This window comes from Trichomycterus rosablanca, chromosome 18 (genome assembly GCF_030014385.1).
Source record: "Trichomycterus rosablanca isolate fTriRos1 chromosome 18, fTriRos1.hap1, whole genome shotgun sequence".
Taxonomy (NCBI): Eukaryota; Metazoa; Chordata; class Actinopteri; order Siluriformes; family Trichomycteridae; genus Trichomycterus; species Trichomycterus rosablanca.
The window spans coordinates 11,155,026-11,174,183 of record NC_086005.1 but is presented as its reverse complement, the minus strand read 5'-3'; the positions used below and the strand labels follow the sequence as shown (position 1 = coordinate 11,174,183).

Below are 19,158 nucleotides of genomic sequence, written 5' to 3'. Positions count from 1 at the left end.
CGTTTAATCAATGATGTGGGTCAAAGATTAAGCAACAACAAAGAAACTGGGATAAAGGGAATAGAACAAAAAGGAGGAAGAGAACGTTTTGATGATGGGATTATTTGGGGCGGTGAAAGCATGTCCATCAATCCTGAATCTTCCAGCCAGATGCATTATGTGGTGAGTCAACACATTGCTCAACACCTCGCCAAGCTCAGTATATAAGCCGCACTGAGTCTGAATCCAGAGCAAGGTGGAGAAGATCCACAACTAGAGGAGGAGACAAGACATCATGAAGATGATCTACACAGCCAGTATTCTGCTTGCCCTGGTGATCTCTGTTCACTCGGGGCCGATATCACGACCTGATGAGAAAGATGATGCTTTTGCTGAGGTAATGTATTTGCATTTAGTGTGTTTAATATTCGTGTGCATTAGAGTTTCTCATCTTCAGTCCTGGATGTTCACTGTCTTATACAACTACTAAGTTCTGTAGGACAATAGGTCACCAGGACTGGTGATGAAAAACCTTGTTGTGCAGAATATACTGTATATCAAGCTGCTTTACTCTCAAACACCAAAACTAATTATAACCTATAATATCATTCTACATATCAACAAAGGAAAATGTAACACTAAATGCCAAGGCAACTTGTTCTTGATGTAAAATTAGAAGTAATTGATTTGCTAATGTATACATTTAAAAACATTAACATAGATTTAAGTTTTTTTTTTTAACAAAATAGAATTATAGAATTATAATGTTGGTATCAAAAGTAGAATAAGGAATTGGAATGGTGTTCCACCGAGTCTAAATTATTTTATAGATCAAGGTATATAGAAATATAGGTATATAGATCAAATAAAATAAATCCATAATGAACACTAATTTATCTTTTATTTCCACAGATTTACCTGAAGAGGTTCTATAACCTCACACAGTCTCCAAACAACAAATCCAAGCTCTCTCAGATGAGTGTGAGACTAGCCGAGATGCAAAAGTTTTTTGGACTTACCGTGACAGGGACTCTCGACAAAGAGACTTTGGATGTGATGAAGAAGCCTCGTTGTGGAGTCACAGATGTGGCCGCGTACTCTACTTTCGGTGAGGGGCTCAAGTGGAAGACGAACCAGCTGACATACAGGTGAGGACATGTCATGGAATGTACTGTAGTATAAAAAGCACTGTTACAAATATCCCTTGCTTTTGTACATGCTTTACTGGCATACTAACCATATTGGTCAAACAAGTAAATTATGTTAATGTTGATGTTAAACAGGATTGAGAATTATACTCCTGACATGTCTGCATCTGAAGTGGACACTGCTATCGAGAAAGCGCTACAAGTCTGGGCTAAAGTCAGTCCTCTGAGATTCACTCGCATCTACAGTGGTATCGCCGACATCATGATCTCGTTTGGAACCGGATGTAAGTCAGTCAATCAAATCATGCAATCTATCAATTGATCTATCTATTCTTAGAATTAGATACACATGTACGAGTACAATTTAATGCTTTTAGTTGCATATCCCAGCTTGATTGAAAGCTGGGGTCAGTGCACAGAGTCACCCAGTTATATGGCTCTCTTGAAGCTGATAGGGTAAAGGGCCTTCCTAAAGGGTCCAACAGTGGTTGCTTGGCAAAGCCAGGGTTTGAACCCTTAACTTTTACTTTATAACCCAGAGCCCTAAGAACTAATCTACCATTGCAAATTAAATTTAATATGTTCACTTACTGGCTATTTATTAGGTTTACTAATCTTGTATATACTGTATTGTATTTAGTAGTCATTTTTGAAGCCACACCCACCACATAGAGGCATTTTTTGGATACAGTTACTGACTGTAGCACATATGTTGCTTGGTTGACTTTGCCAGCCCATGTTTTCGTATATGTCAGTGACAATGGATCAATACATGTCATCTACTGACTAAATACGTTTTGAGATTTGGAAGTGGCAATATCATGGTAGTATGTGATAGATAGATAGATGGATGGATGGATGGATGGATGGATATTTTATTGATCCCGAAGAAAATTAAAGAACAAATGTGTTGTACTGGTATGAGTTTATCAAGTGCAGCAGTGTTGTTGGGATTTCTAAACACCGCAGTGTCAATGATGGGAGATGGCATTGCTCTACTAACTACTTGGACATGCAAAGATGAATATTACAAATGTGTTTTAGCCTTGTAAATAGTGCATGTAAATTGCATAATACAAACACTATTGCTTCAGTAGGTGCATTTTATGGTAAATCATAAAGCATTTCTGTAATACGTAAACACAGCAGAGATCTTCAAAATGTACCTGCCAGTTTAAGGAAAATATGTACAGAAATAGTCATTTAGAAATGATGTACAGTAGTACAGGTTTGTAAATCCATCAGGTGTGTTAAAACCCAGCTCTCTTTTACAGCCCATGGTGATGGTTACCCATTTGATGGCCAACACGGCACTCTGGCTCATGCTTTTGCCCCATCTACTGGCATTGGTGGAGATGCACACTTTGATGATGATGAGAAATTCACCTTCAGTTCCACTAACGGTGAGACAAATGAACTCCTAACCTCATGGATAGATAAACTAATCCCAAAATAACATGACATTGTAAATAACTTGAATGTATTATCTGTCTTCAGGATACAATCTCTTCCTGGTGGCTGCCCATGAGTTCGGTCACTCGATGGGTCTGTCACACTCCAGTGACCCTGGTGCCCTGATGTACCCGACATACAGCTACAGAGATCCAAACACATTTGTTCTTCCCAAAGATGATGTGAACGGAATCCAGTCTCTGTATGGTAAGCACATGGTGCTGTTAGTTAGAAACTTAGGCAAACCAGAGGGTGTGGTCCTTTGGAAAGACTGTTAACCCCTAGATTGTTAACTGCTATTAGTCAGGATTAGATTCTGTTTATGAGCAAATCAGGTTGGATAAACTATATGAACTGATTGTATAAACACCTAGCTGTAAAAGAAACACAACATTTACCAAGCCTTCCTAGTGGAACTGGACCTGCAGCAACCTTGACCAGGATAAAGCATTATAATAATGCACAATGGAGCAATACTAGCCATGAGTGGGGTTGTGCATTTTTCAGAATAATGTGTTTTCAATTTAAATGACTTTAAATTTCTATCTTTTTCCTTTTTAAAATATTACCAGGCCCCAACCCTGATAAACCAGCCGACCCCAGTAAACCTGAACCCACTGCTCCAGTCACCCCTAATGCCTGTGACCCCAATCTGGTCCTGGATGCTGTAACAACTCTTCGTGGAGAGCGGTTCTTCTTCAAAAACAAGTATGCACAAATACAAATAACAAAATACATCAGTGATCAAACTCTCTGTGCCACATAGACTGATCAGGTGATTCTGTTCTTTAGCATCTTCTGGCGCATTGCTGGAAACATCGAACCCCAGCAGCATCTGATTAAGACCTTTTGGCCAGAGGCTCCAGACAACATCGATGCTGCATTTGAAAACACAAAGACGGACAGGGTGTACCTCATCAAAGGTAATGAACACTTCTTCTAAATGATTCATGTTTGTGTTCTTATGTTCTAATGCAATGCAGGGTGTGATGATCATGTGCTTCTGCTCCACAGATCAGAAAGTCTGGGCTTTTAGTGGTTATGATCTTGTGCGTGGATATCCCATGAGCCTTAGCAAAATGGGTCTGCCCACTAAGGTGAAGAAAATCAGTGCTGCACTGTATGACACAAATACAGACAAGACCCTGTTCTTCGTAGACAACAATTACTACAGGTAAAGAACTCCAGAAATGCTGGAAATGTAACAGTTAATAAAAAGGACAATACATCGACTGGAATGAATATCATAATAGATAGTTAGGCAACAATAGATATACACTGATCAGCCATAAAATTAAAACTACCTCCTTGTTTCTACACTCACTGTCCATTTTATCAGCTCCACTTACCATATAGAAGCACTTTGTAGTTCTACAATTACTGACTGTAGTCCATCTGTTTCTCTACATACCTTTTTCACCCTGTTCTTTAATGGTCAGGACCCCCACAGGACCACCACAGAGCAGGTATTATTTAGGTGTTGGATCATTCTCTGTGTGTTGATTTGGTATAAGTGGATCAGACACAGCAGCGCTGCTGGAGTTTTTAAATACTGTGTCCACTCACTGTCCACTCTATTAGACACTCCTACCTAGTTGGTCCACCTTTTAGATGTAAAGTCAGAGACGATCACTCATCTATTGCTGCTGTTTGAGTTGGTCATCTTATGGACCTTTATCAGTGGTCACGGGGCGCTGTTGGCTGGATATTTTCAGTCCAGCAGTGACAGTGAGGTGTTAAAAAACTCCATCAGCGCTGCTGTGTCTTATCCACTCATACCAGCACAACACACACTAACACACCACCACCATGTCAGTGTCACTGCAGTGCTGAGAATGATCCACCAACTAAATAATACCTGCTCTGTAGTGGTCCTGGGAGAGTCCTGACCATTGAAGAACAGAATAAAAGGGGGCTAACAAAGCATGCAGAGAAACAGATGGACTACAGTCAGTAATTGTAGAACTACAAAGTGCTTCTATATGGTAAGTGGAGCTGATAACATGGACAATGTGTGTAGAAACAAGGAGGTGGGTTTAATGTTATGACACACCGCGGGCCTGAATGACACAGCGTAATGTACACCTGCCAACTAATACTCCGAGAATCAGGGTTAGAATTTACAAATTAAATCTGGGGTTGGGCATCTACACAGACATAATTGGCTATATCTGATGGGGTATGGCCAAATTTTTTAGTGAACTCTGAAATAAATAAATAATTAAATAACTAACTAAATAAATAAATGAAAAACAATTATCATAAAATAAAAAAAAATTACAAATATTGTTTGTATTAATACATTTATACTGAATAATAAATGCAACCATACATATAATAAACAAATGTTTTCAAAGAATTTAAATAATACAATCATTTATTTCTGATGTTATATTAATATAATGAATACGTTTTTGCAGCTATAACGAAGCCAGCAAGAAGATGGACACAGGTTACCCGAAACTGGTGGAACAAAGTTTCCCAGGGGTCACTGGTAAAATCTCTGCTGCTCTTCAACACAAAGGTCTGTCTATAAGTACATACATTTACACCCTTGAATGCTAAAATCAGAGATTGTAGAGATATTCGCTAATGCTAACATCATGTCCTCCGTGTGTTTCAGGTTTCACCTACCTCTTCAGTGGAACTCGAGTGTATGAGTACAGCACCACCAGCAAGAGGGTGCTGCGTGTGCTAAAAACCAACTTCTTTCTGCCGTGTTAGCTGTAAACTTTTAACCCAGGCGATCTGGGTCAATTTACAGAGCTAGCATGCTTAGTTTATTTATAACAGACATATTTTACTTAAATTATTTCAGATATTTTGATACAATAAACAGTTTTTGAGTTATTGGTGGGTGTACTGTGTAACAGGATGATTTGAAAAATAAAGATTGCTTGTATCTCTCAAATTTGTCTCGTTACAGTATTTTCAGATTCTTTAATATTAAAATGTACTAATGATTAATAAAGATGATTAATAATGAATTCTAATGCACCATGGCATAATATGGAGTTTAAACCCATTTGCTTGAGTAACAGACTTCACTCTTTCAGTAATGCTTTCTGCTAGATTTGGAAAATGACTGTGGGGATGACCGTAAGCTTCTATCAAACCACAAGAGCACAAACATTGATGATTGGAATATCAATCGAAAGCTTGTGGGTTTAAATTCTGGCTCTGCCACGCAGACACTGTTGGGCCCTTGAGCAAGCCCCTTAACCTTATCAGCTCCAGAGGCGCCATGCAATTGTTGACCCTGTGCTCTGACCCCAGCATTTCAAAGAAGCTGTACTGTACACGTGTATATGTATACATGACAAATAAAGGCATTCTACTTCTAAAACTCTCTCAGGGCATTGTTCCTCATCCCCCAAATTTTACACTTTACATTACATTTTTAGACTGCCGGATCTAGAAGTGTGATTCACCACAAGAATGTGCTTTCACTGCTCCAGAGACCAGTAGGGATATGTGCTACACCACTTCAACTTACAATTCACACTAGATATTTTAAAGACTTGTCTTCAACTGCTTCAGACTGACTTAAAAAAGATGCCATTCTCTAAGAGATAAACTACTGTATATGGCTAAAGGTATACACACACATGACCAACAGCTTGTTGGATATAGTAATCCAAAACAATGGGCAGTAAAATGGGATAAATTGTAATTAAATGATGCATACACTGCTTAACAAAATATGTCACAAATAGTACTGTTATAGTAGTATAAAATATTACATATCCAATAGTATTGCGGATATTGTAGATGAACATCACCCTCCATGGTGTACTCTTTAAAAGACTTTGCTCTTAGTTTTGTCATTTGCACCATGATCGTTCTGATGCAGTGTGTTTATTGATACTTTGTGGGTCCTGTCATGGTTGTTTGTTTAACCATTGATATGATAGAAACTGTGTTGTCTCTCTGTGTATTGTACACCGTATATGGCTGAGATGACAGTAAAACCCACTAGTAATTTCTAATAATAAGGTGTGGAGAGGAATACTGTACGGGGTACAATACTGTAGGGTGCAATGTACTTATTTAATAATATAGAGCAGCAATGATCACTCATTGGTTGATGCCCAATGTGAGCAGCTTAACTGTTTAGTACAAGAGCATGAAATACTTGAGGCTTTGAAACTACTCCGTCATAACCTTTAAAATCGCCTCATAGGTGCCACATGTATACTTTAAATGAACTTTTACTCATTCTTTGCTGTGGGTAAGTGAGTGTATGGCGCCCTGTGATGGACTGGGAGTATTCTGGTCTTGTGCCAGACCTACTACGACCCAGACTCTAAAACACATAATACTGGACAGTGGGCAAATGCATTGCATACTCACACCCACACCTAGAGACAATTAATAGTAGCCAATCAATTCACCACATGTCTAATGTAAACCCACAAAAGACCTGACAAAAAGAGGTAAGGATCATATCCAAGTCCAGGTGCCCAAAGTCCATGTCCTTGTGCAGTACCCATGCCCACACCACCTTGCTCCCTGGTCTGAATACTGTGTAATGTATTTTTTTTTTAATTACATCTAACTTTGTTTCGTTAGTCTTAATAATTTTGGGTGCTTGAGTGGCACAGCGGTAATATACACTAGCCAGCTAATGTTCTGAGATCCAGGGACATCTACACAGACATTATTGGCTATATCTCGGGGGGTATCAGAGCCGAACAGCCTAGTCGGGGTGAACTTTCACTGCACTCTAAATGCCAGGTCCAAGCTTGAATAAAAATATGGAGGGATGCATCAGGAAGGGCAACTGGTGTAAAAACAGTGCCAAATAAGGTATGCTGTACAGAATGATCCACTGTACTTTGTACTTTTGTTCTCTTACCGCTTAACCCTGCATATTTATTTGTAAAGTAAAAGAGCTTGAAGGATTTTAAGTACAGAAAACATGGCCTGTCTGCACCTGTATGGTATTCTTTCAGTCAAGTCACAAAATAACCCATAACACACTCAGTTGTTTTGATTAAGGTCTTGTTGAGACTTGGTTACCCCTACCCCCGATTCATACTGTAGACTACTCCCCCCTCAAAGTTCAGCTTTGCTTTCGGGAAAACGACACATTCTTTTTCAGTAAATAGAGTGGTGGGTGGACACAGAGATATAAACGTCCCTGATTCTCTTCAGAGCAGGAGATCCTGAAGATGGTAGACGCAGCACTACTGGCGTTGACACTTGCAGCGGGTCTGCTGCTTTGCAGTGGTGCACCAACTGATGTCAAACCAGACGATCAAGAGAAAGCAGAGGTACAAAACATGCAATTATTGATATTATTTAAATATGCAGTTGTCATTTGTCAGTCATCAGAAGCTTTTATATGCAGCTTACAGGTTTTTATATACGTTTATTATTCATTCATTGTCTGTTTTACCACTGCTGTATCCTGGTTAGGGTTGCAGTGGGTCTGATTTATTTGGTGGAGGGCGGAAAACATTCCAGACAGGTCACAAGTTCATTACACACACATTAACACACACACTTACACTCAGCCCAACTGCATGTTTTTAAACTTGTGTGAGGAAACTGGAGCACCTGGGGGGAACCCAAATGGACAGAAGGAGAACATGCAAACTCCACACAGAGTGCTTAGAATCAAACCTAAGCACTTTTTGCAGTGAGGTGACGGCACTACTATGAGGTGACAGCACTACAATAGTGGGACAGTGGTAGCCTAGTGGGTAGAGCTTTGGGCTATCAACCGGAAGATCGGTGGTTCAAATCCAGGCTCTACTATGCAGCCAGTGTTGAGTCCTTGAGCCAGGCCCTTAACCCTGTCTGCTCCAGGGGTGCGGTACGATGTCTGACCCTGCGCTCTGACCCCAGCTTCCGAACAAGCTGGGATATACGAAGAAAGAATGTAATTGTATTGTACATCTGTTTATGTATATATGACAAATAAAGTATACCTTCTCTTCTATACTTACTGCACCACCATGCCGCCTAGGTTTTTTACAAAGGTGCATGGAAAAATTTTACAGTAGAAGTCAAAGTTAAAGTTAGAACATAATCTTTTAAGGAACAAACTATATGGCCAAAAGTATGTGGACACCCTGACTAATTACTGTGTTCAGGTGTTATTGCTACAGGTGTATAAAATCAGCGATATTAAAATACAGTGTATCACAAAAGTGAGTACACCCCTCACATTTCTGCAGATATTTAAGTATATCTTTTCATGGGACAGCACTGACAAAATGACACTTTGACACAATGAAAAGTAGTCTGTGTGCAGCTTATATAACAGTGTAAATTTATTCTTCCCTCAAAATAACTCAATATACAGCCATTAATGTCTAAACCACCGGCAACAAAAGTGAGTACACCCCTTAGTGAAAGTTCCTGAAGTGTCAATATTTTGTGTGGCCACCATTATTTCCCAGAACTGCCTTAACTCTCCTGGGCATGGAGTTTACCAGAGCTTCACAGATTGCCACTGGAATGCTTTTCCACTCCTCCATGACGACATCACGGAGCTGGTGGATATTCGAGACTTTGCGCTCCTGCACCTTCCGCTTGAGGATGCCCCAAAGATGTTCTATTGGGTTTAGGTCTGGAGACATGCTTGGCCAGTCCATCACCTTTACCCTCAGCCTCTTCAATAAAGCAGTGGTCGTCTTAGAGGTGTGTTTGGGGTCATTATCATGCTGGAACACTGCCCGAGACCCAGTTTCCGGAGGGAGGGGATCATGCTCTTCTTCAGTATTTCACAGTACATATTGGAGTTCATGTGTCCCTCAATGAAATGTAACTCCCCAACACCTGCTGCACTCATGCAGCCCCAGACCATGGCATTCCCACCACCAGGCTTGACTGTAGGCATGACACACTTATCTTTGTACTCCTCACCTGATTGCCGCCACACATGCTTGAGACCATCTGAACCAAACAAATTAATCTTGGTCTCATCAGACCATAGGACATGGTTCCAGTAATCCATGTCCTTTGTTGACATGTCTTCAGCAAACTGTTTGCGGGCTTTCTTGTGTAGAGACTTCAGAAGAGGCTTCCTTCTGGGGTGACAGCCATGCAGACCAATTTGATGTAGTGTGCGGCGTATGGTCTGAGCACTGACAGGCTGACACCCCACCTTTTCAATCTCTGCAGCAATGCTGACAGCACTCCTGCGCCTATCTTTCAAAGACAGCAGTTGGATGTGACGCTGAGCACGTGCACTCAGCTTCTTTGGACGACCAACGCGAGGTCTGTTCTGAGTGGACCCTGCTCTTTTAAAACGCTGGATGATCTTGGCCACTGTGCTGCAGCTCAGTTTCAGGGTGTTGGCAATCTTCTTGTAGCCTTGGCCATCTTCATGTAGCGCAACAATTCGTCTTTTAAGATCCTCAGAGAGTTCTTTGCCATGAGGTGCCATGTTGAAACTTTCAGTGACCAGTATGAGAGAGTGTGAGAGCTGTACTACTAAATTGAACACACCTGCTCCCTATGCACACCTGAGACCTAGTAACACTAACAAATCACATGACATTTTGGAGGGAAAATGACAAGCAGTGCTCAATTTGGACATTTAGGGGTGTAGTCTCTTAGGGGTGTACTCACTTTTGTTGCCGGTGGTTTAGACATTAATGGCTGTATATTGAGTTATTTTGAGGGAAGAATAAATTTACACTGTTATATAAGCTGCACACAGACTACTTTTCATCGTGTCAAAGTGTCATTTTGTCAGTGTTGTCCCATGAAAAGATATACTTAAATATCTGCAGAAATGTGAGGGGTGTACTCACTTTTGTGATACACTGTAAATGATAAGCTTCCAACTTCTCGAAGTCAACAAAGACAAAGCATTACAATGGAAGTCTTAAAAGCTTTGTACAAATCACAGTAGTTGTCCCTAAGCTAAATGAACAGGGCTCTATTTTTTTTGCATGGCGTACAGGTATTTAGAATAGAAGCATTTGTCCAGGATTGAGTAGTGGATTTTTGAACTGCATTACTGCAACGAATTGCTTGCTGGCTGCTCTGCACTTTCTTTAAATATGTTAATATAATAATTATTAATACACTAATACACCAGTCATTCCGCATCTTGATTTTATAAATAGGTATTATTGTCTGTAGGCAAGTAGAAAAACATGTTTTTGCTTTTTGCTCACATTTTTTGCTCTGATGGTAGTGTCAGTGAGATATTTATCTGTGGAAAATAAATGCTAAAAGTGACATATAAAATGCAATTATTTAGATCAAGAACATAAGAGAGGTATATATTTACCATAAACACGTGTCAAACACGTGTGACATACGCTGATCAGCCATAACATTAAAACCACCTCCTTGTTTCTACACACTCTGTCCATTTTATCAGCTCCACTTACCATATAGAAGCACTTTGTAGTTCTACAATTACTGACTGTAGTCCATCTGTATCTTTTGTTAGCCCTTTTTCATGCTGTTCTTCAATGGTCAGGACTCCCACAGGACCACTACAGAGCAGGTATTATTTGGGTGGTGCGTCATTCTTAGCACTGCAGTGACACTGACATGGTGGTGGTGTGTTAGTGTGTGTTGTGCTGGTATGAGTGGATCAGACACAGCAGCGCTGATGGAGTTTTTAAACACCTCACTGTCACTGCTGGACTTATAGTAGTGTACCAAGCAAAAATATCCAGCCAACAGCACCTCGTGGGCAGCATCCTGTGACCACTGATGAAGGTCTAGAAGATGACCAACTCAAACTGCAGCAATAGATGAGCGATCGTCTCTGACTTTACATCTACAAGGTGGACCAACTAGGTAGGAGTGTCTAATAGAGTGGACAGTGAGTGGACACGGTATTTAAAAACTCCAGCAGCACTGCTGTTTCTGATCCACTCATTTCAGCCCAACACACACTAACACACCACCACCATATCATGCTAACAAAGCATGCAGAGAAACAGATGGACAACAGTCAGTAATTGTAGAACTACAAAGTTCTATATGGTAAGTGGAGCTGATAAAATAGACAGTGAGTGTAGAAACAAGGAGGTGGTTATGGCTGATCAGTGTATATATATATAATATTTTATTTCAGAACTACATATTGATAAGATGTGTCTGGTTGTAACGTTCTGTCTTTTTTTCTTCAGGAATATCTAAGGCAGTTCTACTTTGAATCCAGCGTTCCATCTCTCAGCAGGATGAAGGAAAGCAGTTTTGAGGACACCCTGAAGCAAATGCAGGAATTCTTTGGACTCGAGGTGACGGGCAAGCTGGACAAGAAAACTGTTGATGTGATGAAACAGCCCCGCTGTGGAGTTACTGATGTTGCCAAATACAATCTTTTCTATGGCAAGCCCAAGTGGGATAAAAAGCTCGTCACATACAGGTATAGACTGATAAAAATAGAGTTATACTCCTGCTTAATGACTTATATTCAAATGAATACACAGAATCAAATGATCAACATGCTTTATTAATGTTTACAGTAGAATCTGTGGACGTCACCAAATTATATCATCTAATATTCACTATACGGTATGTAGACATCTGACCATAAATTGTTGGGCATCTAAACCCATGGCCATTAAATTCAGTCTTAAACTGTGATAAAATAAACATTGTTTTATTCAATTCAGTGTTATCACACATTATGTGTAATATCAAATGCTAATATGTGGAGGTACTAGCAGTTCAGGTTGGTCCACCATTGGTTGCCTCATAGAGAAGTGGCTATATATGACTAAAAGTAGGAGTGTAAACAAAGCGTCCTGATCCTGAACATTTGCAGAGATAGGACATACTTGCTTCAATTACACTGCTTTAACAATTGTCTCTAGATATACTGTAGATAGATACTTACAAAGCCATTGAAGACGAAAAAAAAAGACTATTGCCACCTAATTTGCAAAACTACGAACAATTAAATATTTAAGGCAGCACGGTGGCTCGGTGGGTAGCATTGTCGCCTCACAGCAAGAGGAACCTGGGTTTGATCTCCAGGCAGGGCAGTCCGAGTCCTTTCTGTGTGGAGTTTGCATGTTGGAGTTTGCATGTTTTCCCCGTGTCTGTGTGGGTTTCCTCCGGGAGCACTGGTTTCCTCCCACAGTCCAAAAACATGAAGTCAGGTGAATTGGAGACACTGAATTGCTCTATAGGTCAATGGGTGTGTATGTGTGTGTGCGTTATTGTGTGTCTGCCCTGCGATGGGGTCCAGGGTGTTACTGTGTGCCTTGCGCCCATTGAAAAGCTGGGATAGGCTCAAGCATCCCCCCGTGACCCTAATTGGATAAGCGGGTAAGAAAGTGTGTGAGTGAATTAAATATTTGGTGTTTTATGTAATTATTTATGAGTAAGCCAAGTAGCTATGAAATGTCCATTGACACACACACACACACACACACACACACACTTACTCTAACACACCACCTGATGTCCTCATTGAAACACTTTTCTTTTCCCACATTGTAGAATAACCCAGTACACACCAGATCTGACCCAGAGAGAGGTGGACACCACCATCGCTAAAGCTTTCAAACTCTACAGTGATGTCATTCCACTAGACTTCAAGCAGATCCACACTGGAACAGCTGATATTATGATACTCTTCAAAGCCAAATGTGTGTTCTTTAAAATGTTCCTTCAAATATTTAAACACAATTATTTAGTAATTATAATAAATAAACCATAATTATTTAATATTGCAACATCTTGGTGTTTTTAATAGGTTTGACAATAATGACTTCCGGTAGAGTTACAAACATGCATTTTGACCACTACACGTGTCCTTTATGGTGAATATGAATCTGGTTTAGGACAGAGCTACAGTATTCTGAGCTTATAATGCTTTTTTTTAGATCATGGAGACTTTTCTCCTTTTGATGGGCCAGGAAAGGTTCTGGCCCATGCTGTATCTCCAGGACCTGAGGAAGGAGGGGATACTCACTTTGATGAGGATGAGCACTGGACCCTGAGCTCAGCAGGTAAAGAGGGGCTTTACCAAGTCTGACTTTTTTTTTTTTTTTTTTGCAACCATCCCACCTTATAATAACAGCTTTACACATTAAATCTGATATTTAATTTCATTTTGTTGCAGGTACAAATCTGCTTTTAGTGGCTGCACATGAGTTTGGTCATGCACTGGGTCTGGATCACTCACAGGATCACTCTGCTCTGATGTACCCTACATACTCTTATGTTAACACGAATGGATATCAGCTGCCTCTGGATGATAAGAAAGGGGTCCAGGCTCTCTATGGTAAGCAGTATGGTGCACGTTAGTCATCCAGACACAAGACAGGACTTTTAAAATAAGGGGCCAAACGTCTGAGAACATGACAACATTACAAATGTTACTTAACAAATCATAAAACCTTAGGAATTAGTTATATAAAAAATACATTATATAGAACTTGGCAGACTTTTGGCCCCCACTGTATCTATAATAATTGTGTATTTTATCTATTACTTTAGGTGTCCGCCAGTCTTCAAACCCCCAGCCTGGACCTGATCCTAAACCACAACCAATGCCCAATCCACAACCTCAACCGCAACCCCAACCACAACCAGTACCACCGGAGGCATGTAACCGGAATTTGGTTTTCGATGCTGCAACCAGCATAAACAATGAGCTGTACTTCTTTAAAAATGAGTAAGACGATATCTTATGTTTGTTTTAGAAAGCAAAATATGTTTTCTAAAAGTCACTTAAATAATGATGAGGACTTGCCGCTAAGGTGGCACAGCGGTAAAAACACACACGCTGGAACCAGAGCTGGGATCTCGAATACATTGTATGCTGGTTAGGCTGAGAGGCCACATGAACAACGATTGGCCTGTTGTTCAGATATGGGTGGGATTAAGCCGGATAGAGTCTCTCTCCCATGACTAATGCGGTTGCGACCTCTGCTGGCTGATTGATGGCGCCTGCACAGAGATGAGAAAAGAGTGCTCTTAGGGTGTGTCTCTCCATACACAGTGCTGAGCTGCACTGCACTTGTCAAAGTGTAGGTGATAAGATGCATACGGCATGCTGCCCTCGTGTTGGAGGGGGTGGGGGTTAGCTTCGTTCTCCTCAATCAGAGCAGGGATCGGCATTGGTGGAGAGGAAGCATGACGCAATCGGGCAATTGGACGCGCTAAAAGGGAAAAAGGGGAGAAAATGCATAAATAAAATATACAAAAAAAAATAATGATGAGGACTTAACTAATGACAGACAGACGGTAGTTTGATGCATAAATAGTGATTAAACTATACACTGTATAGATTAGGGTTTTTCAAACTTTTTTTAAGTGACCCACCTTTTGTTCATGATTTTTCATGCGACCCAGGCAACACAGACAATGCATCCTACTGTACAATCTGGTCCCACTTTGATTTACAAGATGTAACATAAAGCTTCCACAAGGGGGCGTTCACTTAGAAGTTTATTTAATTTTTCTCAGGGATCCATTTTTTTGTCACAAGCCATCAGTGACTACACTGTATAACACCACCACCAGCAGCAGCAAGAATCAACCACAAAATACTGCCACTAGTTCTATCACTTTAGCTTCATTTACTAATTACTACTGATACAACAAGTACGATCATTACTATTACTCCTACTACTACAGTTACTAGTGTTAATACTATTAATACTATGTCTAAAAGTATTACTACTGCTGCTGCTAATAATATCACTACTGGAACTGCTTCTAATACCAGTACAACTGCTACTAATTTATTTTAAACTGTTGCTTTTCTGCCGCTACTTCTGCTACTACTACTATTACTTGAAATAATAATAATAATAATAATAAAAATAATAATTAACCAGGGTCCTTTTAGTATGTAGTTTGCATGTTCTCCCTGTCTTTCCTTAAAGTGCTGCGGTTTTCTCCCACAAGTCCAAAGACGTGCAGTCATGCCAATTGGAGATACTAAAATTGTGTGTGTGTGTGTGTGTGTGTGTGCACCTTGTGGTGGACTCACGAGCTGTCTGGGGTGTTTCCTACCTTTAGCCCAATGAAGCCCAGACCTGCCACGACCCTGACCAGGATAATTAGAAGAAGAAGAAGAAGAACCTTTATTGTCATTATACTTGCGTACAACGAAATTTAGTTTGACACACTCCGAAAGATAAAAAGAAGAAGCAAAAGTATTTACATAAACATATGGATATTTACACAGGACAACCAGTACAATTTGAAGTATGGATTTCAAGATAAATAAAATAAAATAAGGGTGAATATGAATATATAAAGTGACGATTTTATGCTTGAATGAGAGAGTGGTTGTATGAAGATGTGAAAATATGCAGTGTTCAAGTTCATAGTCTATGAGGGGTGGGAGGGGTGATGGAGGCCACAGCTCTTGGGAAGAAGCTGTTCTTCAGTCTGTTCGTGTGTGCACGATTACAATGAAAAGAAAATAATAAAAAAATGTAAATAATAATAATAATAATGTTTTATCTTCTAATTATTCATCTATCTTTGTATCTAAAATACAAAGTAAAAAAAGCAACAAAATCAAGCCCTTGATTAAAAAATATAAACTAATGCCAAAGAACAGAATATTTATTGCTTGTAAGTACTGTAGATGTAAATCTGCTCACCAATTGTATTGTGCATTACAATATAATTTTTCCCTTTTTATCTTTATTTTATGTTTTAAGCTATTTTTGGAAGAGAAGTTCTCTGTTTGAAGGTGCTCCTCAGACTGCTATAAAATCCACCTGGCCCTCTATCACTTCAATCGATGCAGCTTATGAGCTAAGAGGAAAAGGCATCAACTTCTTCTTTAAAGGTATCACTTCAGTTTATTACATTTATCACAAGACCTTTAAATTCACATTGCAGATCCTTATGTGGTGTACAGTGTACAATAATACCACGTGTGCTCTCGCTGTGCAGGTCAGCAGTATTGGGGAGTGAAAGGAAAAACAGAATTTCCTGGCTATCCCAAACTCATCGCTGGCTTTGGTTTCCCAGATTCAGTCAAAAAGATTGATTCTGCAATCTATGTGGAGTCCATCGGCCACACTCTGTTTTTTGTTGGTACTGAATATTGGAGGTAATTATAATAATGATATGATCACAGTACTTAGCCATACTGAAATGAAATAACACTTTGTCTCTGTGATAAAACCCCTCACATTCAGAAGGCAATTAAATGATTGCAAACAGTTTATATTGGGTTGTTTTTTATTACTGTATGTTTAGCTAAAGGTGCATCAGTGTTTTTTTTTTGCTTTTGTGTACTGTTTATTAGTATGAACCAGAAAAACACAGCATTACTAGGTATTTTTACATAAGTACACATAATAATTGTTACACTTTGTCTTGCCATAGCTACAATGAAAACACTGGGATGATGGACCCTGGCTTTCCTAAACCAATTTCGGCTGATTTCCCTGGCATTGGCTCCAGAGTGGACGCTGCTTTTGAAAACTATGGTAACCATCAGTGTTAATTATCACCTCTTATAATCTCTGGTACAGATTCATATGCTTATTTTTAATATATTTTCTTTCAATTTTGTTTTTTTTTACTCCCAGGCTTTTTGTATTTCTCTGATGGTGCCAGCCAGACGGAATACAATTTTCGTTCCAGAACCATAAACCGTGTGCTTCGGAATTACAGCTGGCTGAAATGTTAATAAGCAAAGTTATACATTTATAAACAGACTGAATAACACTTAGATTCTATACAATACATTTCTACTGATCTGCTTATATAAACAGCATGTTTTAGTATTATTTCTGTTTGTAATCTGTGTTTCTTGAATATTTTTTTTCTATTTTATCTTAATCTACCATGTTAGTGTTGGCGCAAGAATATAAACAAGGACGTCACATTTACTTGTACTGAAAAGATTAATAAATGAAAAAAAAAAATGCTGTGTGTCTTCCATTTACTTTTACCTTTATTTCATTGTGGGTAGCACTAGTGGCTAACTCATACCACATAGTTGGGGGCGGCACAGTGGCTCGGTGGATAGCACTGTCGCCTCACAGCAAGAAGGTCCTGGGTTCGATCCCCAGGTGAGGCGGTCCGGGTCCTTTCTGTGTGGAGTAAGCATGTTCTCCCCGTGTCTATGTGGGTTTCCTCCAGGAGGTCCGGTTTCCTCCCACAGCCCAAAGACACGCAAGTGAATTGGAGATACAAAATTGTCCAGGACTGTGTTTGATATAACCTTGTGAACTGAAGAACCTTGTGTAATGAGTAACTACCATTCCTGTCATTAATGTAACCAAAGGGTAAAACATGATGTTAAAATCCCAATAAACAAACCATATAGTTGTGTTTGCTGGGTGAATAAATTTGTAAATGTTTAATAGTGACTGAATATATGTGTCCTTGTTCATTTAAAATAAAAAATAGATCCTATTCTGTTTACATTTATAGGCACAAAGTTAAAAGAAAAGAGCTTATTCACCAAAACACACGGGATAAGAGCCTCACTACGCATGCTCCGATTCAATTGCATAGGGTGCGCAAAGTGCGTAAGGTGTGTTCGTACTTTACGTACGTATAATTTACACTATTATTTACATAAAAATGACCCTATTTTTGTATCTGCAAAGCAAAGTATTCAAAAACTTACAATCTTCCAATGCCTACCAATGTACTGATGTCTGTTAGGATTTTAACAACATAACAACGTGACGGTACCACAACAAAACACAGCAGAACAGGAGGGGAGGAGCAAGGGGTGCATGTAAGATGTGAGAGGAGTGGTGTCTGTACAGACATTAGTGGTGTGCGATACTGCAAAATTTGGTATCGATCCGATACCAAGTAAATACAGGGCCAGTATCACCAATACCCATGGCTGGATTACTGACCGGGCCAGTGGGGCCAGCGCCCAGGGGCCCTTGAGGTCAGGGGGCCCTGGGGGGAGGGGCCCTGGCCCAAAACATTTTGCGATGCCCATCAACATTTATGATACAATATATTTTTTTTTCCGAGGGCCCTCCATTTTACTCTCCCTCTGACTATTAGGGACTTTGACCCCAGGGCCTCTTGGGGGCCCTAGCCATGCTTTTGGGGCCCCTAGCCATGCTTTTGGGCCCTAGCCATGCTTTTGGGGGCCCTAGCCATGCTTTTGGGCCCTAGCCATGCTTTTGGGCCCCTTATGAAAATGGATGAGGCGTTGTGGCACTGCTCTGACTTCGACTTCTGGCTATTAGGGGTCCTAGGAAAGAGGGGGGCATATTTTTAGAGGGCCCTGGTTATGAGAGCCCCTACCAGGGGGCCCTAGAGAAGAGCAGGGCATACCATTAGAGGGCCCTTGATCACGAGGGCCCCTGCTATGGGGCCCTTGACTTCCATAGAAGTCGTTTACCATGGCTCCTTGACTTTCTAGGGACCTACAAATTGCCAGGCAAGCTACCATATTTCATAACAGACGTTTTGTTGCAAATATGCGATTCAGGCCCTTACTTAATGTTTCTGAATTTGTATTGTTTCAAAATTATTATGTTCAATTTCTCTTAAGCGCAGAGACACAAATTAATTTAGCAATTTTGCAATTATTTATATTTAAGACAAGCAATTTCAAGCAGTTTGAATGCATACACACACTTAACTGAGCTATTTGATGTTCTTTTCATGCCTGACAATATGTCCAACAGTG

General features: G+C 40.0%; 1 protein-coding gene across 1 annotated transcript; it reads left to right on the top strand.

The window, feature by feature from the left end:
* Positions 1–274: 274 nt before the first annotated feature.
* On the top strand, positions 275–17,379 carry mmp30 (matrix metallopeptidase 30). Its single transcript, XM_063014742.1, has 21 exons — positions 275–376; positions 892–1,127; positions 1,263–1,411; positions 2,402–2,530; positions 2,625–2,786; positions 3,152–3,287; positions 3,372–3,502; positions 3,594–3,753; positions 5,000–5,103; positions 5,203–5,298; positions 5,652–5,678; positions 7,737–7,855; positions 11,690–11,928; positions 13,011–13,159; positions 13,397–13,522; positions 13,636–13,797; positions 14,013–14,190; positions 16,196–16,326; positions 16,434–16,593; positions 16,872–16,975; positions 17,078–17,379. Exons 1-21 carry the CDS (start codon positions 275–277, stop codon positions 17,176–17,178), a joined length of 2,901 nt encoding a protein of 966 aa, XP_062870812.1. The 3' UTR covers positions 17,179–17,379.
* The last annotated feature ends 1,779 nt before the right edge of the window (positions 17,380–19,158 follow it).

Bases quoted from the DNA above. Each gene is read 5' to 3' on its own strand.
- mmp30 (XM_063014742.1), top strand. From the start codon at position 275: ATGAAGATGATCTACACAGCCAGTATTCTGCTTGCCCTGGTGATCTCT. The intron at 11,929-13,010 runs GTATAGACTGAT...CCCACATTGTAG, and splicing joins AAAAAGCTCGTCACATACAG to AATAACCCAGTACACACCAG. The intron at 13,160-13,396 runs GTGTGTTCTTTA...GCTTTTTTTTAG, and splicing joins GATACTCTTCAAAGCCAAAT to ATCATGGAGACTTTTCTCCT.